Below are 21,993 nucleotides of genomic sequence, written 5' to 3'. Positions count from 1 at the left end.
GGTGGACAGAAAATAGACAAGTAGCCAGACGGACCAGGGGCCATTGAGGCAGAAGCAGAAACCTGTCCGGGGCTCTGAGGAAGAGAAGGAAGGAAGCACGGGAACAGAGTGGGGAAGTCAGCCATGTGGGGCGGCAGAGGGGGACGGCAGGTCACGCCAAAGCCCGCAGGCCACAGAAAGGGCTGTGATTTTTGTCCCCAGTGAGGTGACAGGTCATTCAGCCACAAGCCACCAGAGGACAGAGCAGCTGCTCAGGTAAGTACTGGAGTCGAACCAACTGGAAGCGTCCCTGGGTGCCCGTCAAGCACCAGATGTACCTGTCACCCCCTCCTTTGGCCAATGGATCTGTAACGGTCCCGAAGCCCACGGGAACGCCTGCCTCCTCCTACTTCTCAGGCGAGGAAACTAGGACTCAGAAACTAGAATTTTCTAATCTCATTCCCGCTCTGCGCCACTCCTTTGGGACATTTCGAGTTTCAGAAGCTCGGGCTGTGTGACAGTGTGTGGGCACCACAGGGCCGAGGGCAGAGAATCGTGCACCGGCCCCCAGAAAGTCTCTCAGGGCATTCTAACACCCCCACCCCACCCCAGGGCCCCCAGGCACCTCACCAAACTTGGTTTTAGACAAGACTAACTCTCCTCCCCAGGCTTACTCTCCCGAGACATGGCCCTGTGTGTAGGGGCCCCTTGTTAGTCAGTGGGGTTTACCTTACTCGGCAATGCAGAGGCCTGGCCTGACAGCTTACAGGAAGATGGGAACGCTGACCTACGCTCGCCCGGTAAGAACATGAACTTGTTACTACAAGCCACTTTCTCCAACCTTCTCTGCCACACACTCTAACCGCTCTCCAAGGGGCCCAGTCAAAATCCAGCCGCGAGGTCATCAACTGCCTTGCTATCACCGTGTGCCACCCTGCCAGCCTGGTGCCACGGGACAGAAGTGGCACCTTCTTAGCGTCATTCTTTCCTAGTTCAGACCCAGCAGTAATGCCGCCACGTACACTGAGACACAGGCTGGTTTGGCGGGGCCTCCCCTGGCTCACACAGGTTATGAATCTGGGCCCGTTCCCAGGTTTAGGGCTGGGGGCTTGCTTATCTGTCAAAAGTGCAAGTCAGGCTGACACACACACGTTTCTATGTCCCGCAGATTCCTGGGCTCCTTACATTCAATGTACACACAGGAAGTTAAAACTTAAGATTTGTTTTATTTAATGTTTCAGAGGCAAAGAAAAATAAGCTCAACTTAATTTGGCTAAACAGCAGTGTCTCAGTGTAGAAAACTATTTATATCTGAATAAACACACTCCACACTCAGACCTGCAAAACCCAGAACACGTCCACACAGTGTGTAAAAACACACACAGTTCCTACATATCCCATCATACATGTATACCGTGTTTCCCCGAAAATCAGACCTAACCGGAAAATAAGCCCTTGCATGATTTTTCAGGATGACATCCCCTGAACATAAGCCCTAATGCATCTTCTGGAGCAAAAATTAATATAAGACCTGGTCTTATTTTCGGGGAAACATGGTATTTATTGAGGTAATTCACGTTCAGAAAAGATAGCACATAAAAAATGCGTGTGTGCACACACGCTGTGGAAAGAGTAGCTGCATTAAGACAACAATTCTATTGACTCCGATAGCCAAATCGGGATAATTCAAGCAAAGGCTACTGTTTTTTGTTTTTTGTTGTTTTTTTTACTCTCAGTGTAAGTGATCTGATTGGCTGATTCTACACAGCTCCAACTTCTTCATTTTATTTTTATAACCTCTGATTGGGCTCTGCTTCGATGAAAGGCCATCATTTACTCAGGGCACACAGAGAGTACGCACACCTTCCCACACCTTCCCGTGGCCAGTGCTCCACGCGGAATGCACCCGTGACTCGGGCGGACGCCTTGAGGTCATGCGCCACCACGCAGGACGTCAAAGCCCCTTGCACTTGTCTGACCGTCCAGGAGACAGCCATTACCCCAGATTACCAGAGCCACAATGACATACCACGCAGAGAGAGACACGAGCCAGCTCTCCATCCCAGAGACTGGCACATTCAAGTACGTCGAGGACATTCATAGCAATTTACGTGCCATCACGGAGACAAAGCCACAAAGGCTGCACTGGCAGCCTCTTATTTTGAAGCCTATTATTTGTGGGAGGTACAGGCTATAATCACAACAGAAACTTTCAAAACCCTTATCTTCCGTGACGCACCAAATCTATTTCAGAGCCATAATTGCTATGTCACCAGAGAGTTTGCTGCTTAATGCACTCCAGTGCCATTTAGTGTTTGCAGGGTCATTACGGCTAATAGAGGCTGGGGGAGAACTGGAGCGAAGCTGAGGGCCAGTGCAGGGCAGGTGGGGGGCAGTGGGGAATGGGGCGCCCGCCTGCCTCACGCCTGGTGTATTTAGGGAAAGATGTTCTTGTTTTGATCATTCTGTTCACTGACAACAGGAGAAAAAGAGCCTGAAAACTCTACGGACTCAAGAATTCTGAATGCATTTCATTTCACACCATCCCAGAGAACGTCGGGGGCTGTATTGATACCCTCCGTTATTCTGGGATTTGCAGCCAAGTATAAGAGTGGGTTGACTTTTTAAATTTTAATGTTCTTCCTTTTAGAATGTCCCAGAAATCTCTGCAGTGGAAAATTTCCAGCTGTGCTGTGGGCTTGGGCGTTGGGAAGAGAAAGGTGGGGGGATGACGGTGGCATGTCAAAATGCAATGACCCAGGAGAATGCAGCACCTTATAGATGGTAAGGCAGATACAGGAGACTGATGCCACTTCCAAAATACAGAAAACACCTCGTCCCTCACTCAGAGACCACTTTCTAGCCCTACATCCAGCTAAGGTCCTCAGAAAGCTTTTAAAATATATGAAGTTTTATTTCTTAACCTGGCTATAAAGTAGCTAAGACCTTATTTGGCAACTCCTACTATTTAGGGTAATGCTAGGCATATGGAAAATCTTCAAGGAAATATCTGACTATAATTTATCTCTAGGTTCTTTTAGAAAATGCTTAGGTTCTATTTCACAGCCCTGAATTTTTCGTAGACTAGAAATATAGAAAATGTCAAGCTAATTCAGATTGCAGGTTGATTTTATTTTATTTTATTTTTTTTTTAAGATCAACACTCGAATTCCTTACAGATCTGCCTTTAAGTTTCCTAGGGTAACAATCCAGCTTTCGTGCTGAAGAACCTTCCACAGAAACAGACAGAAGAATGAGACTGGGGGCCTTGAGGCCACGGGAAACCCCTCCTTTTGGAAATAGAGTTTTCCCTAATTTCTAAGTGTTTCTGATTATGTAAGAGTTCTTGGAAATCAATACGAGAAAGATGAACATTTGAAGACTACATGCAGAAAGCTCATAAACATAACGAAAAACATTCACTGTGACCAGTAACCAAAGAAATACAAATAAAAATTAAATAAGTGTGAGGCACCATTTTATAATTGAACAACTGACAAAGATAGAAAACCTGCTAAGACATCATCAATGAGTGTGTGAAGGAAGGGGAGGGTCATCAGCTGCTGGGTGGGGGCGACAGATGCATCGAACTTTCCAGTTCATCACAAGGCGTTAGACTCACTCACGTTCTCTGATCCAGCGACTCCATTTCAAGGAATTTATTCAAGGAAATAATAGAAAATAGGCACTTGGTCTTCTGTGCTGTGACGTTTCCCACAGTATTATTCATAATAGTAAAATAAATAGAAAACCACTTAACTGTTCCCCAGTAGAGACTGATTAAACAAAGTACAGACTTTCCCTGTAACAGGCTCCTTGTGCAGTTATTAAAGTTATGTTTGAGAACATTTAATGATATGGAAGATATTCATAACATTTTCAGTAAAATAAGTAGGTTACGGAACATCTTCAACATGATGGTAACTTTTCCGCACCCACAACACATGCGCACACACAGATGCTACGAGTCTGCAGAGCAAAACGTTCGCTGTGATTTTCGTCAGTGTGATGCTTCTACATGCCTCAAGTGCTCTACATTGAATATGAATTTGTAATCGGAAAAAAAAGCAACTCTAACGTTCACGCACACGTTACAGGAAAGCCCACACATCTCAGGGAGGTCCTTGTCTGTGGGTAGGTCTTGGCCAACCTCTAGAACCCCCTGAGAATGACGCCGATGCAATTAACGGTCTACTCAGGTGTGAGGAAGAAAGATGGCGGCAGCCGGGCCCCTCGTCCAGACAAGACAAGTGGGCACCTGACTTCCTAACCCTCCTCAGAGCACAACTACCTGTGAGCAGGGTCGATCTGGTGCCTTTCCCTTTATAAGGTCAAAGGAAGCAGACGAGACGTAGCAAACAGCTTAGACAAGATGGCAGTTGCTTGAGAGTAGGCACGGGGTCTCCTTTTCATGTTCCTTGCCTTAATGGCCACCTGGTTAATAGAGACGTCAAAAAAATGCCTGCTGCACGAATGAGTGAATGAATGAATGAGTGAATGAGTGAATATGGATGTAGCTCAAGGCCACTGAGACAACACCTGCCCCAGAAAACAGCATGGGGTAGAGAAGAAAGAAGAAACAGAGAGCTGGTCTCGGAATATATTCCCATAGCAGATTTCTGGTGTGAGTTGGTGAAGATGAAATGGTACAAGGTATAGATAAGTTGGAGGTCAAAGATGGGCACGAAGCTGTGATACATGAAAAGAAAAACGTCATTCTTCTGTGCGAGAGAGACTCGGGACAGCAGAAACACAAAAATGCACATGTCTGTGGGGGTTCCAGGCCGGCAGACAGCCCAGCCACAAGTCTGCCTGCTGGGAAGGAGGGAGGGAGCAGGGAAGGAGTCTCTTGACAACAGGCTCATTTCAAAAGTCATACATGAAGCACCTACTATGTACCAGGCCTGAATTGAAGGCTGGATACAAAACTAAGCTCCTTCTCTTCAGAAACCTTGGGCCTGGAGAGGAAGGAAAGAGGCAGCAAAGCCCACGTCCCCAGCCCGAGGCTGCGTACTGTGTAGGTGTGGTGTAGGAAGGAATTGCCTCTAGGAAAAGGCCCAGCTCACAGGGACACGCCAAGGAGAGAAGCGGCATTTATAGCACCAGCCTCTTCTGGAACGTATGTTCTGGACAGGAATTTCCAGGCCAGATACTTGGTGCAACAGCAGAAAGAATCACACAGACAAGGAATGAAGACGGACATCTGCAGGCCTCGCTACTAACCTTTGATTTTGTTGTTATTGTTTTGATGCCTCCTCACTTTTTTGTTTCCATTTTTAAAATGTCCTAATTGTTTTAATAAACTTGAATTACATAAGTTAATGCAGATAAAGTACCTACCACCGGGGAAGAAGCCCCAAGTGTTAGCTATTAATGCAATTATTAAATGTCATTTTAGCCTTGTCATTTTCTATTCTTATTGTTTTCTAATTGTTCTTTAGTTTACTACTTGACAACACTCCCTTATTTGATTGCTACTTGATCTGTTCTGTAATTGTGGTGGGGATGTGCTCAGCTGACGTTATTTGTTTTAACCACTCATCCCAGCTGGTTTTTTCTTGTTCTCCTTCGTGCTTGTGTATCCCGATTGCCTCCAACCTTCATTTTGCCATTTCCCACCCAACGTTTCCATTCTCCCGCCATTTTCCTCCTTCCATTGGCTCGTAGTTCAATAGCATATTCTTTCTCCCTATTCCTCCCGTTTTCTTATTTCCTAGCTCTTTTTTCATTTAAACTCTGCCATTGTTTCTTCTATTTAATCTTTCCCATTTTATTCGTATTATATTGTCCTTGTATTTTGTTGCACTTCTTCTTTTAACTTATCAAAACTGCCAAGTGTTAAGCGATGACAAAGAGGAGGGGCCGCTTTGCTGGACGTCTTGGCTCCGGGAAGCGAGGGTGAGCCCCGTCTTACCCTTTCTGTGGGGCTGGGAGGGACTGTTACTTCTACAGCGGACACCCCCGTTCATCCAACCCTGATCTTCCACCCTCGAAAGCCATTATTTAACATGTGTCATCTAGTCCATTCATAGGCCTAATTTTCCTCTTCTTCCAGTTTACTGTCCCCAGATAAAAATAAATAAATAAACACAGTTAACCCCTGTTGCTATTTTGCACCTATACTCCCGGAACCGTCTAACCATCTCCTTTACTGAATCACCAAGTCTCTCCAGGAAGAGACACTTGATCTAAGGTGTCCGCTCTCTGGCGTGGATGGGCCGCGGGGTCCCTGGCTATGCTGGCTCAGCAGCTATGGTGCGACAACAGAGCAGGGAAGACTATATCAAGCGAAGGGCTTTCTACCTCATTTCCAGATGTAATTTTAATAAACGAACCAACTTGTCTAAGCCTCCTGTGTGCCACCCTGAAAGGATACACAGCAGAACAGTCAGACCCAAGTTCTCTTCCGTCTCAGCCAAACTCCTAAATCTTTATTACCAGGAAACGAAACAGACTCATAGTGGGAGGGTCTCACCAACCCTTCACTCTTAGCCTAAGGAGCAGAGACTCAGGCCTCCCTCTGCACGAAGGGGAGGGACACAGATTGTGGACTTTGATTGATCTGGGTCCACACCCAGCTCCATCACTTCCTGGCTCTTTGACCTTGGTAAACTACTTAACCTCTCCATGGAATGGAGATGAGAACGTTTATAAAGGCACTGGACTTGATACACACTGTGAGTTAGTGTTCTCATATGGAGACTGAGACATTGAGAGGACTTCAGAGACAGGTCCTGCTTAGTTGAGCTTGAAAATTATTAGGTTCAATGAATTAGCGGCTGACGGAGTTGGAAATCATTGAAAATAGGACCATAATAGATGTAGGTATATGTTTCTATTCTGAGTCTTCCCCCATATTATTTCATTGTTTAAGCACATTTTATGCTAATCTGAGTTAACTTCCTGTACACATTTAACTGTTAATAAAGAGTTCTCTTTCTATTAGGAAAGGCTGATTTTCCACTGGTCAGGAAGCTGTAAGACAGCCATTCCAGTGAAAGTGGCATAGTGCCATCTCACAGACGGGAATCCTTCCGAAACCCTGGATTTCTCTTATTCATAGCTCTGAAGTATTTACCCTCCTTTTGTATTTTCTTGGGAATGGAAAAGCATCACAGTTTAGAAGTCGAAGGTGACACTGGAAGAGGCCTTAGGCATCATCGTCTCAGCTGTCCTTCCCAGAGTTGAGGAAACGTCCTGTGCAGGGAAACTGACTTGTCCAGCCACACAGGCAGACGGTGGCAGAGGTGGGACACGTCCGCACACCCACATACCCACGAGCAATCGCATCACCAGGTTTGGAGCGATCGCATCACCAGGCCAGATCAGCAAAGCTCTGTGGTTGTTCCTACAGAGACAAGGAGCCGCCACAAAAGGACGTTTCTTCTGAGGACACAGGGTGGCTGCTTGGTAGGGTGTGGGGAGGGCGGTAGATTCTCAGTCTACTGCTGGCTGGTCTGGAATCCCTGCCTCCTGCCATATGACTTCATTTCAGATTTCCTCCTACACTGCGGAGTGGGCTGGCTCCCTTCCCCTCGGATTCCCAGAGCAGGAAACCTAATCTCAGATAAGCACTGAATGAGACGGAAAGTTAACATGCATCCGAATGGCACTGCAGCCTCTCAGGGTCAGGGGTTTCTCCAACTTGACCTGGGTATAGTATGACGTAGCCTCAAAGTCAAAAATACTATCGATGACATGGTTATTGAGTGAATGGATGAATGAATGAATGCCTGAATCTATCACTCTGCTTCTGAATGATTTCTTCTCATTCGCTTTCTGCACCTTTATGGCCCATTCCCCGGCAGGTGGGGAAAAATGTGGGATTGTATACGAAATCACAATACGGGGGTGTTTTCGTTCCTCCAGTGACTGGGTTCAAAGCAAACGCTTTTTCAGTCTCAAATGCTCAGGTGATATGGTGTGAAGATTTACAAGCCTCACTGTGTGAGAAGCAAAAGGGGGCTGGCTCCGTGTCCCTTTGGCTCCATCCTAAAGGAAGTGCAGCCAGAAGCTTCTTGAAGGCAGAGGTCCATGGACTCGGTACCGGCTGCCTTCAAAGCCTCCCGACACTGGCTCGCCATGCCCAGCCCTGCTGCGTGGCCTCCCTTCACCCCTCCAGCTGGGCTGTCCAGTGGTCCCTGCCTGCAGCACGAGAAGGTCCCCAGAGGCACCAAGTGCGAGCACACTTGGATATGCTCTCCTACCTTCAAAATTCAAACTCAGCTTGTAAAAGGGGAGAATTAAAACTTCATATAATTAAAGTGAGCTTTTAAAGATTTGCATGTGAATTTTAATTACCACCCTCGCTTCCCAGGCCTGTAATTCTGCATGTGGCACCATCTTATTAATATATACTTAAGTGGAAGGAGGTGTCTCGGAAGTAGTTACGAAAATATTGAGATGATGGCATGTGGCCAAGTATTACCAAGCGACTCTGGTGACATCCAAATGCCTGAAATGTGCCCACTTAAACAGGACGTTATTTTTGTCCTAATGACTTATACTTTATTTTCGTAGCAAGTGTTCTGTTTTCACTTCATCTAACACGGGAGAAAACCAAAACCAAAAGCACCTATGCTATGTTTACAAAGATAAAAGCTTCATCTGTTTTCCCACTACCACAAAACGAATGAGATTTTTCTATCATAAACTCACATTAATGCCACTTGGTCTTCAGAGAGAGGTAACGACATTTCCATTTTCACTAAAACTCCGGAATAAGAAAAATCTTATAGGGGTGGGTATCTGTTTACACTAGAGATGGGCTGGAGTGAACTCACTCCCTTCACTCACCTTTAAAAATAATTACAAAAAAAGTCTATATATAGCTTAATCCCTAAAGAATAATGCTTTCTGCTTCCAGAAAATCTCGGAAAAGTTTGTGTGACGCCGAGTCTTTCTCCAGTGCTCGAGGCACAGGTGGAGGGGGAAGCAATGGGAGGCTGGAAAGTGAGGCAGAGAAGGACTCTGACACAAGAAGTTTCTGGGGAGGGGAGCCTGGTGTCCCTGAGCTGAGAGTAAGAACCAAAGGCCATGCTTGGAGGACTCCAGAGCGACTGAGCTGAAAGGGACCTTCGAGCTCGCTTCTCTGGTAAAAGTTATGGGTGAATAGAGGTGAAGCGACCCGCAGATGACAAGCTGCAGGAAGGACCCAAGTGCCCACGTTTCAGACGGCCCCACTTCCCACCCGTCTGTGTCCACGGAGGTTCCAGCCCCGCGCCTGGCAGAGACAGCAGTGAGCCCTGTCGGAAGCCATGCTATGCTGCTTCCCGGTTGGTGTCCCACAAACAGGGTTTGGTAGGGGATTCTCTCAGGGGAGGCGGAGTTCAAGGGTTGCAGAGATAATTCTCTCGGCAACGTCATCACTAGAATTCCAGGGATTGAAGGCTGGTTGGACTCTTACTCTCAGAGAATCTGCAGGGGCCCGAAAGTTTAGAAACTTTCCAAAAAAGAAGACTTAAGAACGTCCGCAGTAAAAACACAGGATATTGGTGGATTAGTAAACATTGAAAATAAACCTCGTTCCTAGATGCTTTGCAGCTGAGGGTAAGAGGTGGCCACTGGTCATTAAGTGCATTTTTTAATTCAGTGTCTTCTCCAGCCTGATTTATTCATTCAACCCATGTGTTTTGAGCAATTCATAGATGCCGTTTAGAACTACACACACACTCGGGAGGGAGAGGCATGGAGACCAACGAGGTACGTCCGCGCACGTCCCCAGAGCACAAGGTAAGTGTGTGAGAGATAAAGTGCAGAGAAGAGAACAAGAGCCCCAGGAGAAGACGATGCAGCAGGGAGTGGACGTGGGAGAGTGTGATTCTGAAAACAGGCAGGAGGGCCGGTGGTGTGGGAATGACAGGCCACGTGTGCAGACGGCACCATGAGCGGACGTAGGAGCGGGCATCACCGGGGAGGGGGAGCTGGCTGCACTCACTGGCATGGGAGGTCACCTGGACGACAGGCAGATGGGGCCCGAGTGGGGGAGCCTGGGGGTCAGCCCCACGGCCTGAGCTTGCTTCGGTGGGCAGCACAGAGGCACTGGTGACTTCTGAGCGAGCAAGGAAGGACACAATTCAGGGGTGCGTGCCGGAGAAAGGAGGAGCTAACGGCAGGCGGCCATAGTGATTAGGAAAGAATCACAGCCGTCTAGCTAATGAACTGTTTACGATGGTGGTGGTGGGAACGGAAAGGACAGAATGGACGTGCTAGCGAAGGCATCATTCAGCACGTCTGACTGACAGAGAACTGGAATAATCTACCTCCATTACTTGCTGCCACTCTAAACCTAGTAAGTGTCGCCGTTGTCACTGGAGAACACAAAGTACTTAAGAAGGTATAATTTAACGCTCGCCGTGGCTAAGGAGGGGGTCCTTAGGCCTTGCAGAAGTCTTTACCCACCTCAAAAGCATACCCTTCCATCAGAAGAGGGAAAAAGTGACAATTGTGTCCTAACCTATCCTCACCAGGAGCTACCTACTGTGAAAACTGCTCACGACAGAGGAGAAAAAGGTCAAATTAGAAAGTTTCCACTTATCACATTTCATACTGCATTCACATGGAACGATTTATGCTTTGCAAGGCCTTTCCCACTTATTGTCGCATTTTCCCTAAAGCAGCCCTTGCGGTAATAAGGCTGGGTGCTCCTGGTCCCGTTTTGTACAACAGATTCGACACCCACCGCTGGGCACACATACCGGGACCGGCCTCCCATCCCCGGTACAGGGCTCTTCCCACGGCACCTTGTGACCCCATTTACTACGTGGTCTTAGTCAAGGCCAAATGGTCTGAACTGTGTAGGACTTAAATAGATGCTGGTTGGGCAACATACGGGTGCTGTGAAAAGCCAGCCAAGGCAGCCGATGAAGGCTGCCCAGAAAACGTCCTCCAGGGAATGAAACACAACCCAGAGCCCAGCTGGGAATTCCACTGCTGCCTTGGGTTTAGAAGTTGTTTATTTTTATTTCTTGGCTCGAACCTTTCATTCCTGTGCTTGTCTCTTCTAGTCTCCCTCCATCTCTCCCTCCCTTTCTTCTCCCGGCAGCCACAGCCCCACTCTGCACACACACATGTCTTATGTCTCATGCCACCATCTAAAAATCCATCTCGCTCTAACAAGCTCAGTCTCTGGCAGGTGGCATGATTTAAAATTAATACCAAAGGAACATATCATGTCACGATCAGCCTTTGATTCATTTACCCTGCATATTAAAGACCCAGAAATAAAATAAACACAGTTCACAAGGAAAAAAAATAGTGCAAAATGAGAAACTCTTTCAAGTGGCATTTTCAAGGCCCGTTTTTGTGGTGGGCTTATGTAATCCGACGTAATTGTCTGCACATGTTTGGTTACACTATTTCAGAAATGATTCCCAGCCCGCCAGATGACGTCAGAGGGGTCCATGTTGATCCCCCGCCCCCCGAGTCCGAGGGCTGCGCTCTTCTGCACCCGATTAGGAAAGAAAGATGCCGAACAGCAGACCGGTCGGCTCCATTTCCTGCCCAGTCACACAGACTTTCTTCAGTTCCCTTTGTGAATGTGCCCACACTCTCATCCCCACACTTACACAAAAGCAGAGCTCTTTCTGGAAAAATCTATCTTACATCTCAAAAAGATTCAGGAACTGTGTAAATGCATCTGTGCTTGACCCCCCCGCTTCCCACCCCCACCCCCACAGCCACGTAATTCATCTGGAATCTATTTTTGAGGACATACTTCTCCATCATGGCCTCTTGTATTTTTGTAGGCAGGTTTCCGGCCAGTCAGCCATTAATACGGGAATAACAACTCATATAAGCACAAGAACGAAGGGTCGCTGTGCTCTGGAAATCCTTTCTAGAAAAGGGACACAACCTTTCAGAGTATACCAAACAGGATCCGCTCTGCTCTCTGCTTCCCTCCCAGAGGGACTTGTTAACTATTACATCAACTCGGATGGAATTCTGCCTCAAGAAGGCAGAAAAGAAAGAATTCCTAATTGGAAGGGGCCTGAACGGTCATCACGACACTCCCGCCGGGGTTTTTGACCGCCACGTACAGCGTAGCCCCTCCACGTCTCACTGCCCCGGGGGTGGGGAATTCGTGACTTCCAGAGGCAGCCAATCCCTTCTCTGCACAACTCTGACTGTGAGAAAGGCCCATCAAATGTGGGAGCGAAATGTGTTTCTCTGAATCTTCTACTCAGGGACCTTATCCTACTCCCATTAGGTGGACCATTCATGACGAATCCAGTCTCTCTCAGGGACGACAGTGTGTCTAAAGCTAGTATGGGCCGCCCAACTCTTCTCTAGGCCAAGGACCCCTGAGGCTTCCTCCCATTCCCCAGCTGATGAAGAAGCTGGTCCTCTCTCAATTCCTTCGAGGCTGCCACAGTCACGTGTGATTTGACCAACGCACAGTGAAGGACTCATCACTTTCACTGCAGACACTGTACCTCAATTAATACGGACCAGGACGACATTAAAGCATCATGCCTACCTTCCCTTCCTTCCATCCCAAATTTGTTTTAATTGTAGCAACAACAACCACAAGATAAATGAATAATCATCGCCACCGACAATAGTTTTCTTCAATCGTGCTCCGCCCACAGTTCCTCCAGAGCTTCCCGCGACCTTGAAAAGCCCAGGAAATCACCCTAATGCAAAGAACAGCCTCCTTTTCCAGGCTGCCCTCTCGTCCCAGCTTGCTGTCACCACTGCTGAGACGGCAGACGATTGATCTGAGAAATCAAGTTGGATTGCTGTCCCAAACCTACACTCGGTTCTCCTTGGGTCTGTCTGATCGATTTCACTCTGTGTGACACAGCTTGTCGCTACGAATTTTCATGCTAGTCAGGGCCGCCAGCACACCCGAGCACCAGGAGAAGGTGGTCTGCACCCCTCCCATCCCTTCAATGTACCCAGCCTCTGTGCTAATTTTTTTTTTTTTCATTGTCCCTCAACAGATTGGAGAAAGGTGTTTTTTTAAGACCATAGACCTGGATGCAATGGATGTTGGCTACCGGTTTTCCTCCCCGAGTTCCCAGGCCCAGCTTGTGGTGACATTTCCTAGCACTGTTGTACAAGGTGTCACCTGTTTAGCAGCTCCTCTCAGCTGAAGGCATGTGGCCGCAGGTGCCATACAAACACTGATCGCGTATGACAGCCCCGGACGCCAGCTGCAGGCACGAAGCCGCCCAATCCCCACCCATTCTGTGGGTAGAAAGCTGCCGACGGCATGACCGATACAGAAGCAAGACACGAGGTGACCGGAAAGCTGAGATAAGTCCTACTAAGTGGCATTGGGAGCCCTCGGGCTTTGAAATCATTGGTAGGGGTGCAGCAGAACAAAGGGGGCTGGTTTTCTTACACTGATGCCCTGTGGACTGTACATCTGACTGGCTGCGAGTCCATCACTGTATCCTCCTGTCTGGCTGATAACATGGCGAAGGGTATCCACCTAAACAGATGAACAACAGAGAGGAGATTAGTCAGGGGACGCAGGGCCACGAGGCACAGCAGCATCACACACACACCGTGCGGCCGTGGCACGTCAACGGCGTCACTTTGGAGACAGTCTTCCTGGGAGGGGTCCGGGAGGAGGAGGCTGGGCCTCCTGCATGAGCCAAACCCAGTATTGTGTCTGAGTTCCGCAAGTAGCACAGTGAAAAGGTAACACACAGCCGGGGCTCCCACCACTGCAATCAGTCAACGATGCTACACAAGATGGTAGGGTTTGGGGCAGTAGACGGGGGTGGAGGGCAGGGAGTGAAGGCGTTTTCCCTTCCCTACAGACCATCCTATATAGTGTCTTTTGCTGGGGATCCCCCAAAAGTCAAGGTTCTGTATAGAGGGGACTCGGCCAGCCACCACAGAGACAGCGGGATTGTCTGAGGACTGAGACGGTGGCAGTTGTTTGGTCAGCTGGCCAAAGTGTGACCAGATCTTCTCAAACTTGTGTGTAGGCAGTTTCCTGAGTGGGGAAGCTGGCCACTTGGTCTATTGCAGGCATGGAAAGCTTCCAGTCCCACATGCAGAGTGGGAAACTGGACTGCGTGGCTCAGAAATCCCCCAGTAATGCTGGCCCAGCACTCTCCCTTCCCCTCTGCCGTCGGGCTCCATGCTGAGGTCGCAGGATGGCTTCCTGAGGTGCAGGGAAGGTGAGCTGCTCATGGGGGAGCACGGGGTGCGCACAGCACACAACTTGGTTTTGCTTCCCAACGTGAACTCAGACTCATCACCAGAACCCAAGCCCTTGACCTTCAGGAAACCGAGAAGGGGTGCTCAGTCAACCCGGCCGGGTGTTTGGAAAGCTTCAGTGGACACATGAGGTGCTCCGGCCTTGGCTACTCATAATTACCTCCGTGTTGGGCAAACACTGAGTGTGGGAAACCCACGGCAGGAGGGACACCTGGAAAGTGAGACGATGAATGCACTCAACACTTCCTCCCTTTCCCTTCCGTGAACAAAGAATACGCTGGTTCCACTTGCCTGACAAGTCTTGGTCGCCTCACCCTCTGCTTCCTGCTCCTCTCCCACCTCCCTAGCATGACTGACAAGCCAGAGCCAAATGCATTCACGAAGTGTGGACGAGAGTCCCCACGGCAATGGGTGTTTTTGTTGCAAATTGGTTTAGCTGACGGTAAGGTTTTGTTTCTACACTTCCCTCTCTACCTCTCTCTCTCTCTCTCTTCCTCTCTCTCTCTCTCTCTCTTTCTGGGCAGAAGCGGGAACAGCCAATACGACTGAGGCTCTTGGGCCCCAATGCATTCACCTGGCGGCACATGGGCTGGGTCCCTACCTGTGATTGCACGTTGGCTCCAACCTGGGCCCCTTGGTAAGAATCCCCATTGAGTGACTGCACGCTCATGAACAAATCTCCAGAGTTTGACATGTTAAAAGAACTGGAAGAACCTGGAAAGGAAAGAGTGAGGCACCTGAATCACAGAAAGGAAAAGGCTCCACCCCCGCAACTAACAGCCAAGAGGAAGAATGACATGCAAAGCAACCCCCGCAAATAAAAACCAAAATTAAAACAACGTCGACAGAGTCTGGTTAGTAGCATGAAGCACAGAACAAGCAAAACAGGGTGCACATCGCGCGTGTTACGTGAAGCCACAGCCTAGGCCAGTCGCCTGCCTCCTCTGAGCACCGTCACGCGGAGAAGGGGAACGTTTATTCTTCTCCACTTCGCCTACTTGAAGTGGAGACAGTCTCCAGGCTGAAGGTCTCTCTTTCCTGCCTCTGAAAGCCTAGGGTTGGCCCGGGGACCACAGCTGGAGAACGTGGCTGCTCAGCGATACGTCTGCCACCACCATGGAGCCGTGACCTGCTCAGCGGGACGCTAAACATACCATTGCCAGACCCACCTCCTGTCACCCAGGGAGGGGGCTGCCGAGGGCAATGCCCCTTTGGGGCTGGCCCTGGGATACGAGTCCCCTGACACGGACGATTTCTAGAAAAAAGGTCAAGTTCCTCGCTGGGTGGCAAACGGCCCCAGAGAGCCCCCAGGATGGGCAGAATACGGGAGAGTGAGCCGCCCCTCCCTGCTGCCTGCCATTATGGAGGGAGACGGAACAGAATAATGGGCCAGAAATACTCAGGCATGCATGAAACGCTAGTGCTAAAGCTAATAATAATAAGTGGGCCTCAAGAGCAGCAGTTAACCACCACTTTCACCTCCCAGAGATGGAACCTTCTCTCAGAGAGTTAGCCTTTAGGTCCATCGTGGCACCACCCAGATGCCCCTGGTTTCACTGGGGGAACCTCGCCCACCCTCCACCTACACCGAGGGTGTGGAAAAGCTGAAGATTATTCTGAAGTCATCGTGCAGCTCAGCGCATGAGGAGAGAAAGCTCAACGTGCAAGATTGGGTTAAAACATGACGTTAGCCTGGAAAAGGAGAGACCTCAGGGACCCAGGTCAGTTCCACTCTGCTGTTTCCAACTCTAAGTGTTCAAACTGCCCTCTTGCCCTCCTGTGCGGAGACAGCCATCACCCGTGTGGAATTGCCCAGCCAGGATTCATGCCTCAGCTCGGACACTTGCTTTGCTCCCGGGACGGGGTCTGGCCTCTCCTGGAGAGCCGTCCTGCCTCACGGAAGAGCTGCTGCTAAGCAGGACGGAAGGCTTGTCTTTTTTCCATAGACGGCCCACTTCCCTAGTGATGCAGCTAAACTCTGCCTCTGCTCTGTGCTTCACTACTGATCGTACGCTCCCACTTCAAAGGCAAGAGCCACTGCAAGGAAGCAAAGGCTCTACTTGAGGACAGTTCACTTGGGGACGACCTCAAGGGAACAAACGGTTCCGTTCTTCTGTTCTTTGAGACGCTCATCCACACGTGAGGAAGCACCGACCCTTGTGCTACATCCACTGACCCTCCCCTCTCACCCACTTCTCGTGGGAATGCTTTCTTGGGGGTGGGGGCGACCGGGCACACCCGAGGAACTGTGATGTCCCCCTAGCTCTGCAAACACCCTGCCTCGTTGGCACACATTTCTGTGTAGCTCATCCAGAAGGAATTAGAAAAGCTGGGTCTTAGGCCAAGTTCAGAGAGGTCAGTCCTCCCAACATGGGGGTGAAGCAGAGTGTGGCACGGTCACAGTGGCATGGTGACACACAGTCCCCAGGCCTCTGTGCCCTAGTCATGTCCCTCTCAAATCTTGCTTTTAATCACAGAAATACAACCTAAATAATAAAAACCTTTTTATCACGAGTGTTAAAACATACGCTCCCATTTAAATGTCCTCAGAACAAAAGAGTCAGTTGCCAGAAACCAGGTTACAATTGTTTATGTGATATCGGAGTTTTTGCTCTCCCCAGAGTGTTCAGTTGGAAGCCCAGGTATTCTACTTCTCTCCCTGTCAAATACCCTGGAATAAATACACACTCTAGGTGCTTGGCTGATGCTTTACTGGGAAAGAGCACACACCCTGAGAGCTGGGAGAGGCTGCCAACGGCTACCCTGATGCCAGGTAACGTGGTGTCCCCAGAACACAGAGACCTGGAATGTGCGTTTACAAGATTTACATGGCCATCAACACAGATGATTTTAAAAATCTATGTGCACAGATACATTATAAATATGCCTGCCGCCTAATGGGCAGAGATAAACATGCACATCTCAATGGGCTTCCTGTACCGATGAGTCTGACTCAGACCACCAACTGCAGGAATGTCCCCACGCTCCTGACTTTGTGGTCTCGGCATTTCAGTGTCTCCAGACGTGTGCACAGCACGACCAGGGCTTCTGACTCTGATTCGTATCCAGGGGCAGTGACTGCGCTGAGGGAGGATACCCGCTGCCCACAAAAGAGCAGAAAGAAGTTCGCCCAGAAATCTAACAATGAGGGGAAGGCACCGCAAGGTGGAAAGAACTTATCATGGGGGTGGTGACCTGGGAAGGGCGTAACCCAGACAGTAATAATTGGCCTCGCCAGCCGTGCTGTGGGATTCTCACAGAACTAAAACAGAATCCCCTGGCTTGCAGGCAAGGTCAACTGGGATCCTTACCTGTGAGTGGCCGTAAAATAACCAGCAATTACTACCGTGTTCCCCGAAAATAAGACCTAGCCAGATCATCAGCTCTAATGCGTTCTTCAGAGCAAAAGTTAATAGAAGACCCGGGATTATATTATATTATATTAGACCCAGTCTTATATTATAGTAAAATAAGACCCAGTATTATATTATATTATGTTATGTTATATTAAAGACCCGGTCTTATATTACAGTAGAATAAGATTGGGTCTTATATTACTTTTTGCTCTAGAAGACGCATTAGAGCTGATGGTCCCACTAGGTCTTATTTTCGGGGAAACATGGTAGAAGCATGCTTTGAGGTGTGCTTGCTACATAAAAGGTTCGGAATTTGGCGTGGAAAGGGAGGCAACGGGCTCGCACTAGCTGCCATCCAGACATTCAGGGCAGGTAGAGCGCCAACCTGCACTCAACTAGACAAAGAGGAGACAACGGGTCACCTATGGGTTCTAACGCATTCGCTCAGGCAACCATGATGATGTATGTGACGACGTGTTAACATCCATTCTCATGAGACAACTTCCCGAAGACTGTATATCTAAAGAAATTTCAAGAGGCTTCCATTTGTGCAGGGAGAAAAAACCAATTAACTTCATAATCCAAAAAACAGACTACTAATGACAAAGTTTTCACTTAGGGCAAGGATTCTTCTCCCGGGCACTACTGACACTTTGGCTAGATAGCTCTTGGTTGTGGGGCAATGTCACAAGGATTGCACAATGGTCAGCCACGTCTCTGGCGTCTAGCCACTCGTTGCCATAGCACCTACCACCCCAAATTGTGACAACCCAAAACGCCTGCCGACATTGCAGAATGTCCCCTGGGGGGTGAGCTCCCCAGGGGAGCACCAATGACTAGAACAAGAACGGACTTACTTTTTCTTCCTAAGGGACTTGACGTGTTTAAAGTATTCGCTCATTATGTCTCAGCATTTTTATGAAGCAGATGTATGGAAGTGCTGTCTAAGGTCTGCAGCTTAGAAATAAAAACTGGACAGACAGGTGGCAGCGGGATCGCAGTGGACCCCACACCACTCAGAGGCTCAGAAGAGAGAGCCTCTGCGGACGTGAAGCTGGAGTCTGTCTCATGCTTGCCTCTCTAGATGCTACGATTCTTCCCTGCCCCCAAGTTGAAAGTCATTATTACTTTCTGTTCACGCAGAAGTGAAACAGGGAAACGCTGTCTGGTTCAATGTGAAATGCCTTGGGTGGGTGTGCCGGTCGGGGTTCTAGAGTTCCAGCTCCAGGCTGTGCTTTTATTTTCCACTTAGACATCGAAGGGAGAGAAACACAGCAGAGAACAGCAGTGGGAGACATCCTTTCACGAAGTTACAGAGGTTCCTGGGGGTTTCCTAGACGTGCCAGTTGGCCAACGTGGATAAGTGACCTCTTCTCATCAGTGCGAACTACACAGAAACTCTTCTAGGAAGCAGGTGGCCAGGGTTGTAATACAACGATCTTCCACCAACCCAGAAAAGCACCCACCTCTGCAATATGAATATACACAAGGGTCAGGCTTCCGGCCACTAAACAGTGCCGGGGGCAGAACTTCCAAGGTAGAAACTGCCGGTGTCGTGATGTGAGTGTGCAGCTAAGCAAAATAATTAAAATCTGGGGGTGCTGACCCCCAGGAAGCACAGGGCTGCTTAGCCAATCAAAGATCCTGATAAGAAACTAACAGAGATGCTATGTCACGGCCAACTTCTGTGACACACAGCCAATTACGTTCTTCTTGGACATTAAAATATTCTCCAACCTTCCCAACAGGTTCCATTTTTCTGAGATCTTAATTCTTGCTTTTATAATCTCACCCTAAATAGGAAATTGAGAATATACCCCTCAGGGTCACATCAGAAGAACTGTGGACCCAGGGTTATAACTATTGCTTCCATTGGCCCCCAGTTTTACTTTGTTTTTCAAAACTGAATTTCCATGTCTTCCTTCTTGGCTTCCTCTCTGCTCCGTCCACTTTGCTTAACCCACTGGTGTAAAACACGGTGTTTGCCAAGTACCTCGAAATGCTTCCTAATTCTCCCAGGTCCAGTTCTGAGTGGTTTTTATGAATTATGCTTAAGGAGATCGGGGGCCCGGCACATGGCAACAAACAGGAATGTTTAGAAGTGGCCTAAACAAAGGTACTGAAGTACTGCTGTTCATACAGAAGCCTCTAGAGGGAAGAATATTTACTTGCAGAGGATCTTCCTTGGAGTGTAAATGAATATTTGTAGTTGGTAAAAGCTTCTGGAAACAAAAAACAAAAACCCAGAAAACCCTGTGCTGACCTTTAGGACATAAAATGTCCCCAGCTTCCAGAACTCTAGACTTCAAGCTCAGCTACAATGTCTTTTCGTGTATTAACCTTTTATTTAAAACATGCTGCCCATGTTCACGATCATTTATCCTTTCGAATTATCGAACAGCTGACACGATATTAGAAACCCCCTACGTGAGGAGTGTGCACGCTTTAGGGTTCTCCCTTTGTCTGCGCAGTGATTTGGGTCGCGTTAAGAGCAACAGGAAATACAGCAGGGCCCATTTGTCAGTTTTCCTGATGAAACATTTATCTGTCACAGCTCCATGCCGTGGACCATACATAACAGGGGTTTCTTTTGTCCCCATGTAGAGAAAGCCCTACAGAGGGGATCCTCTGAGTATTGTTTCCAACACCTCAATCGCAACGGGAAGGCTTCGCTCACATTTTCCATAATGATTTACTTGGGGCTCAACGTCGTCACGTGAAGCTGAAGTCACCAGAAAAATTCCTTTGAAAACGGTGATCACAGAGTGACATTCCAAGAGACCCGACATAATTCTTAAGTGCAGATAGGGGGTTCACATGCTTGCTTTTCTCCTTCTAAGTGCTTTCGGAAAGAAGAAAAAGTTACGGATGCAGTAACACAGGGAGTCCTCAGGGCCTGTCGAAGGACTCGCCATAAATCACGCGAAGCCATCTGCGATGCAGACACATGAGGGACAGAAAAAAGTCATTTGATATCTGTTTTGCATTATGATAACCTTTGCAGCAGAGTTGCGTGTGTTTTTGCTAATGTTGACAAAACTGTACTTCTTCCAAAGAGACGAGGGAAAATGTCTGCCTCGCAGTGCGATTCAACTAGTGTTGCTGGGACTGAAGTGCTTAATAATGGACCAGCTGGGGATGAAGGAAACTCTGGTTCTTGAACCTGTTAGCCTCAGTGCATTGTCAATCATACCACGATGGGCAAAGAAGGAAAGACACACACACACACACACACACACACACACACACACACACAGAGAGACAACCCGCAGACGGCACATATGCTCTTCATAATTCCCCAACCTGGCGTGCTGGGAAAAATAAAAGCGGGTTGACTACTGCTGTCTTCCCACAGCCATGTTTAAAAGCCTCTCTCAATGGGCCTCTCTCAATGGTAGCGCCCCGGCCTGGAGAACCGCAGCGTAACGATGAGTATTTGTACATCTAGAAGCTCTCGGGAGACGTGAGCATGGAGTCTTATGTATGTCCAACAAACCCCACTACAATGAAAACTGATTTTAGTGAACAAACAAGCTTTGGGGTCAAAGCCACCACATACCCCCTACCATGTTGGAAATTCAATTTTTTAAATCATATTATGATCTAACATACTTAAATGTGTGACCCTTTAAAATTAGAGGCACCCATTCTCATAGACGTGCACCCCCCCCCCTTCCCCAGTGCAAACTAATGCATCTGCTCATTGTGGGGAAAAATGTCAGCATCTGAGACCAAACTTATTTAATGAGGAAGTATTTCTCGTTTTTCCCTTTTAAAAAACTACCAGCATGTCATCATAGCATGCAAACACTAAAGTTATATTTTATGCATTACTATGTTGTTTTCACAAGTGAAAAATTCAGAACTATTGATATAAGGCACACCCAAAAGTATGTTTCGTTAGCCTAAACTCTGAAATTAGTGATACAATGCAAAAAACCAATAGCATAGTACATGACTGATATTATAACATAAAAACTGGAGTCTGAATAATCTGAATTAATGACTAGCAATTTCCTTTGTGGTTTACATAAAGAAAACCCACAAAATAAAACAGTCAAGAATAACATATAAACAATGTATAGAAATAATCCCAGTCTGGCTTTGCAGACCAGAACATTCTCATGAGACACTTGCTAGAAGAATGAATATTCACGCATAGAATGCATGCTAGTAGGTGACTCAGACATTATGTGATGGGAACAGCAAAATACACAAGGGTGAAAACTGGATAGGAAACAGATTAAATGCTCGGACCCCGGGGACCACGGCGAAGTATCAGCTCTAGCTTCCTCACTGGCATCTCTGAAAGGAGAATTCAGAGGTCTTGTCATCCAAACCAACCACGGTACCTTAACTAGACACATCAGCGCATACCTGTAGGCCAGCCCATCTCATAAACAGTATCACAGCTTTTTGGAAATGAAAGGAAAAACCCACAGGGCCGTCAACAACCCAGAGGAGAGTCAAATACAGAAAC

The 21,993-nt window shown here is 48.0% G+C and overlaps 1 protein-coding gene across 4 annotated transcripts in view; it reads right to left on the bottom strand.

Annotated features, from left to right (window-relative positions):
• Window positions 1–21,993, bottom strand: part of PBX1 (PBX homeobox 1) — a 234,477-nt gene that overhangs the window by 8,863 nt on the left and 203,621 nt on the right. For 2 of the 4 annotated variants that reach the window (XM_019747345.2, XM_074322423.1), the window contains 2 exons: window positions 14,759–14,871; window positions 13,328–13,417 (listed from right to left, as the gene is read on the bottom strand). In XM_019747345.2, coding sequence (XP_019602904.1) covers window positions 13,328–13,417; window positions 14,759–14,871 — 203 coding nt within the window. The remainder of the gene's footprint in view (window positions 1–13,327; window positions 13,418–14,758; window positions 14,872–21,993) is intronic. The other 2 variants (XM_019747347.2, XM_074322425.1) reach the window with 1 other exon arrangement.

Source organism: Rhinolophus sinicus, linkage group LG17 (genome assembly GCF_036562045.2).
Source record: "Rhinolophus sinicus isolate RSC01 linkage group LG17, ASM3656204v1, whole genome shotgun sequence".
NCBI lineage: Eukaryota > Metazoa > Chordata > Mammalia > Chiroptera > Rhinolophidae > Rhinolophus > Rhinolophus sinicus.
Note: the sequence above shows the minus strand (reverse complement) of the source record. Positions and strands in the feature narration are given on the sequence as shown.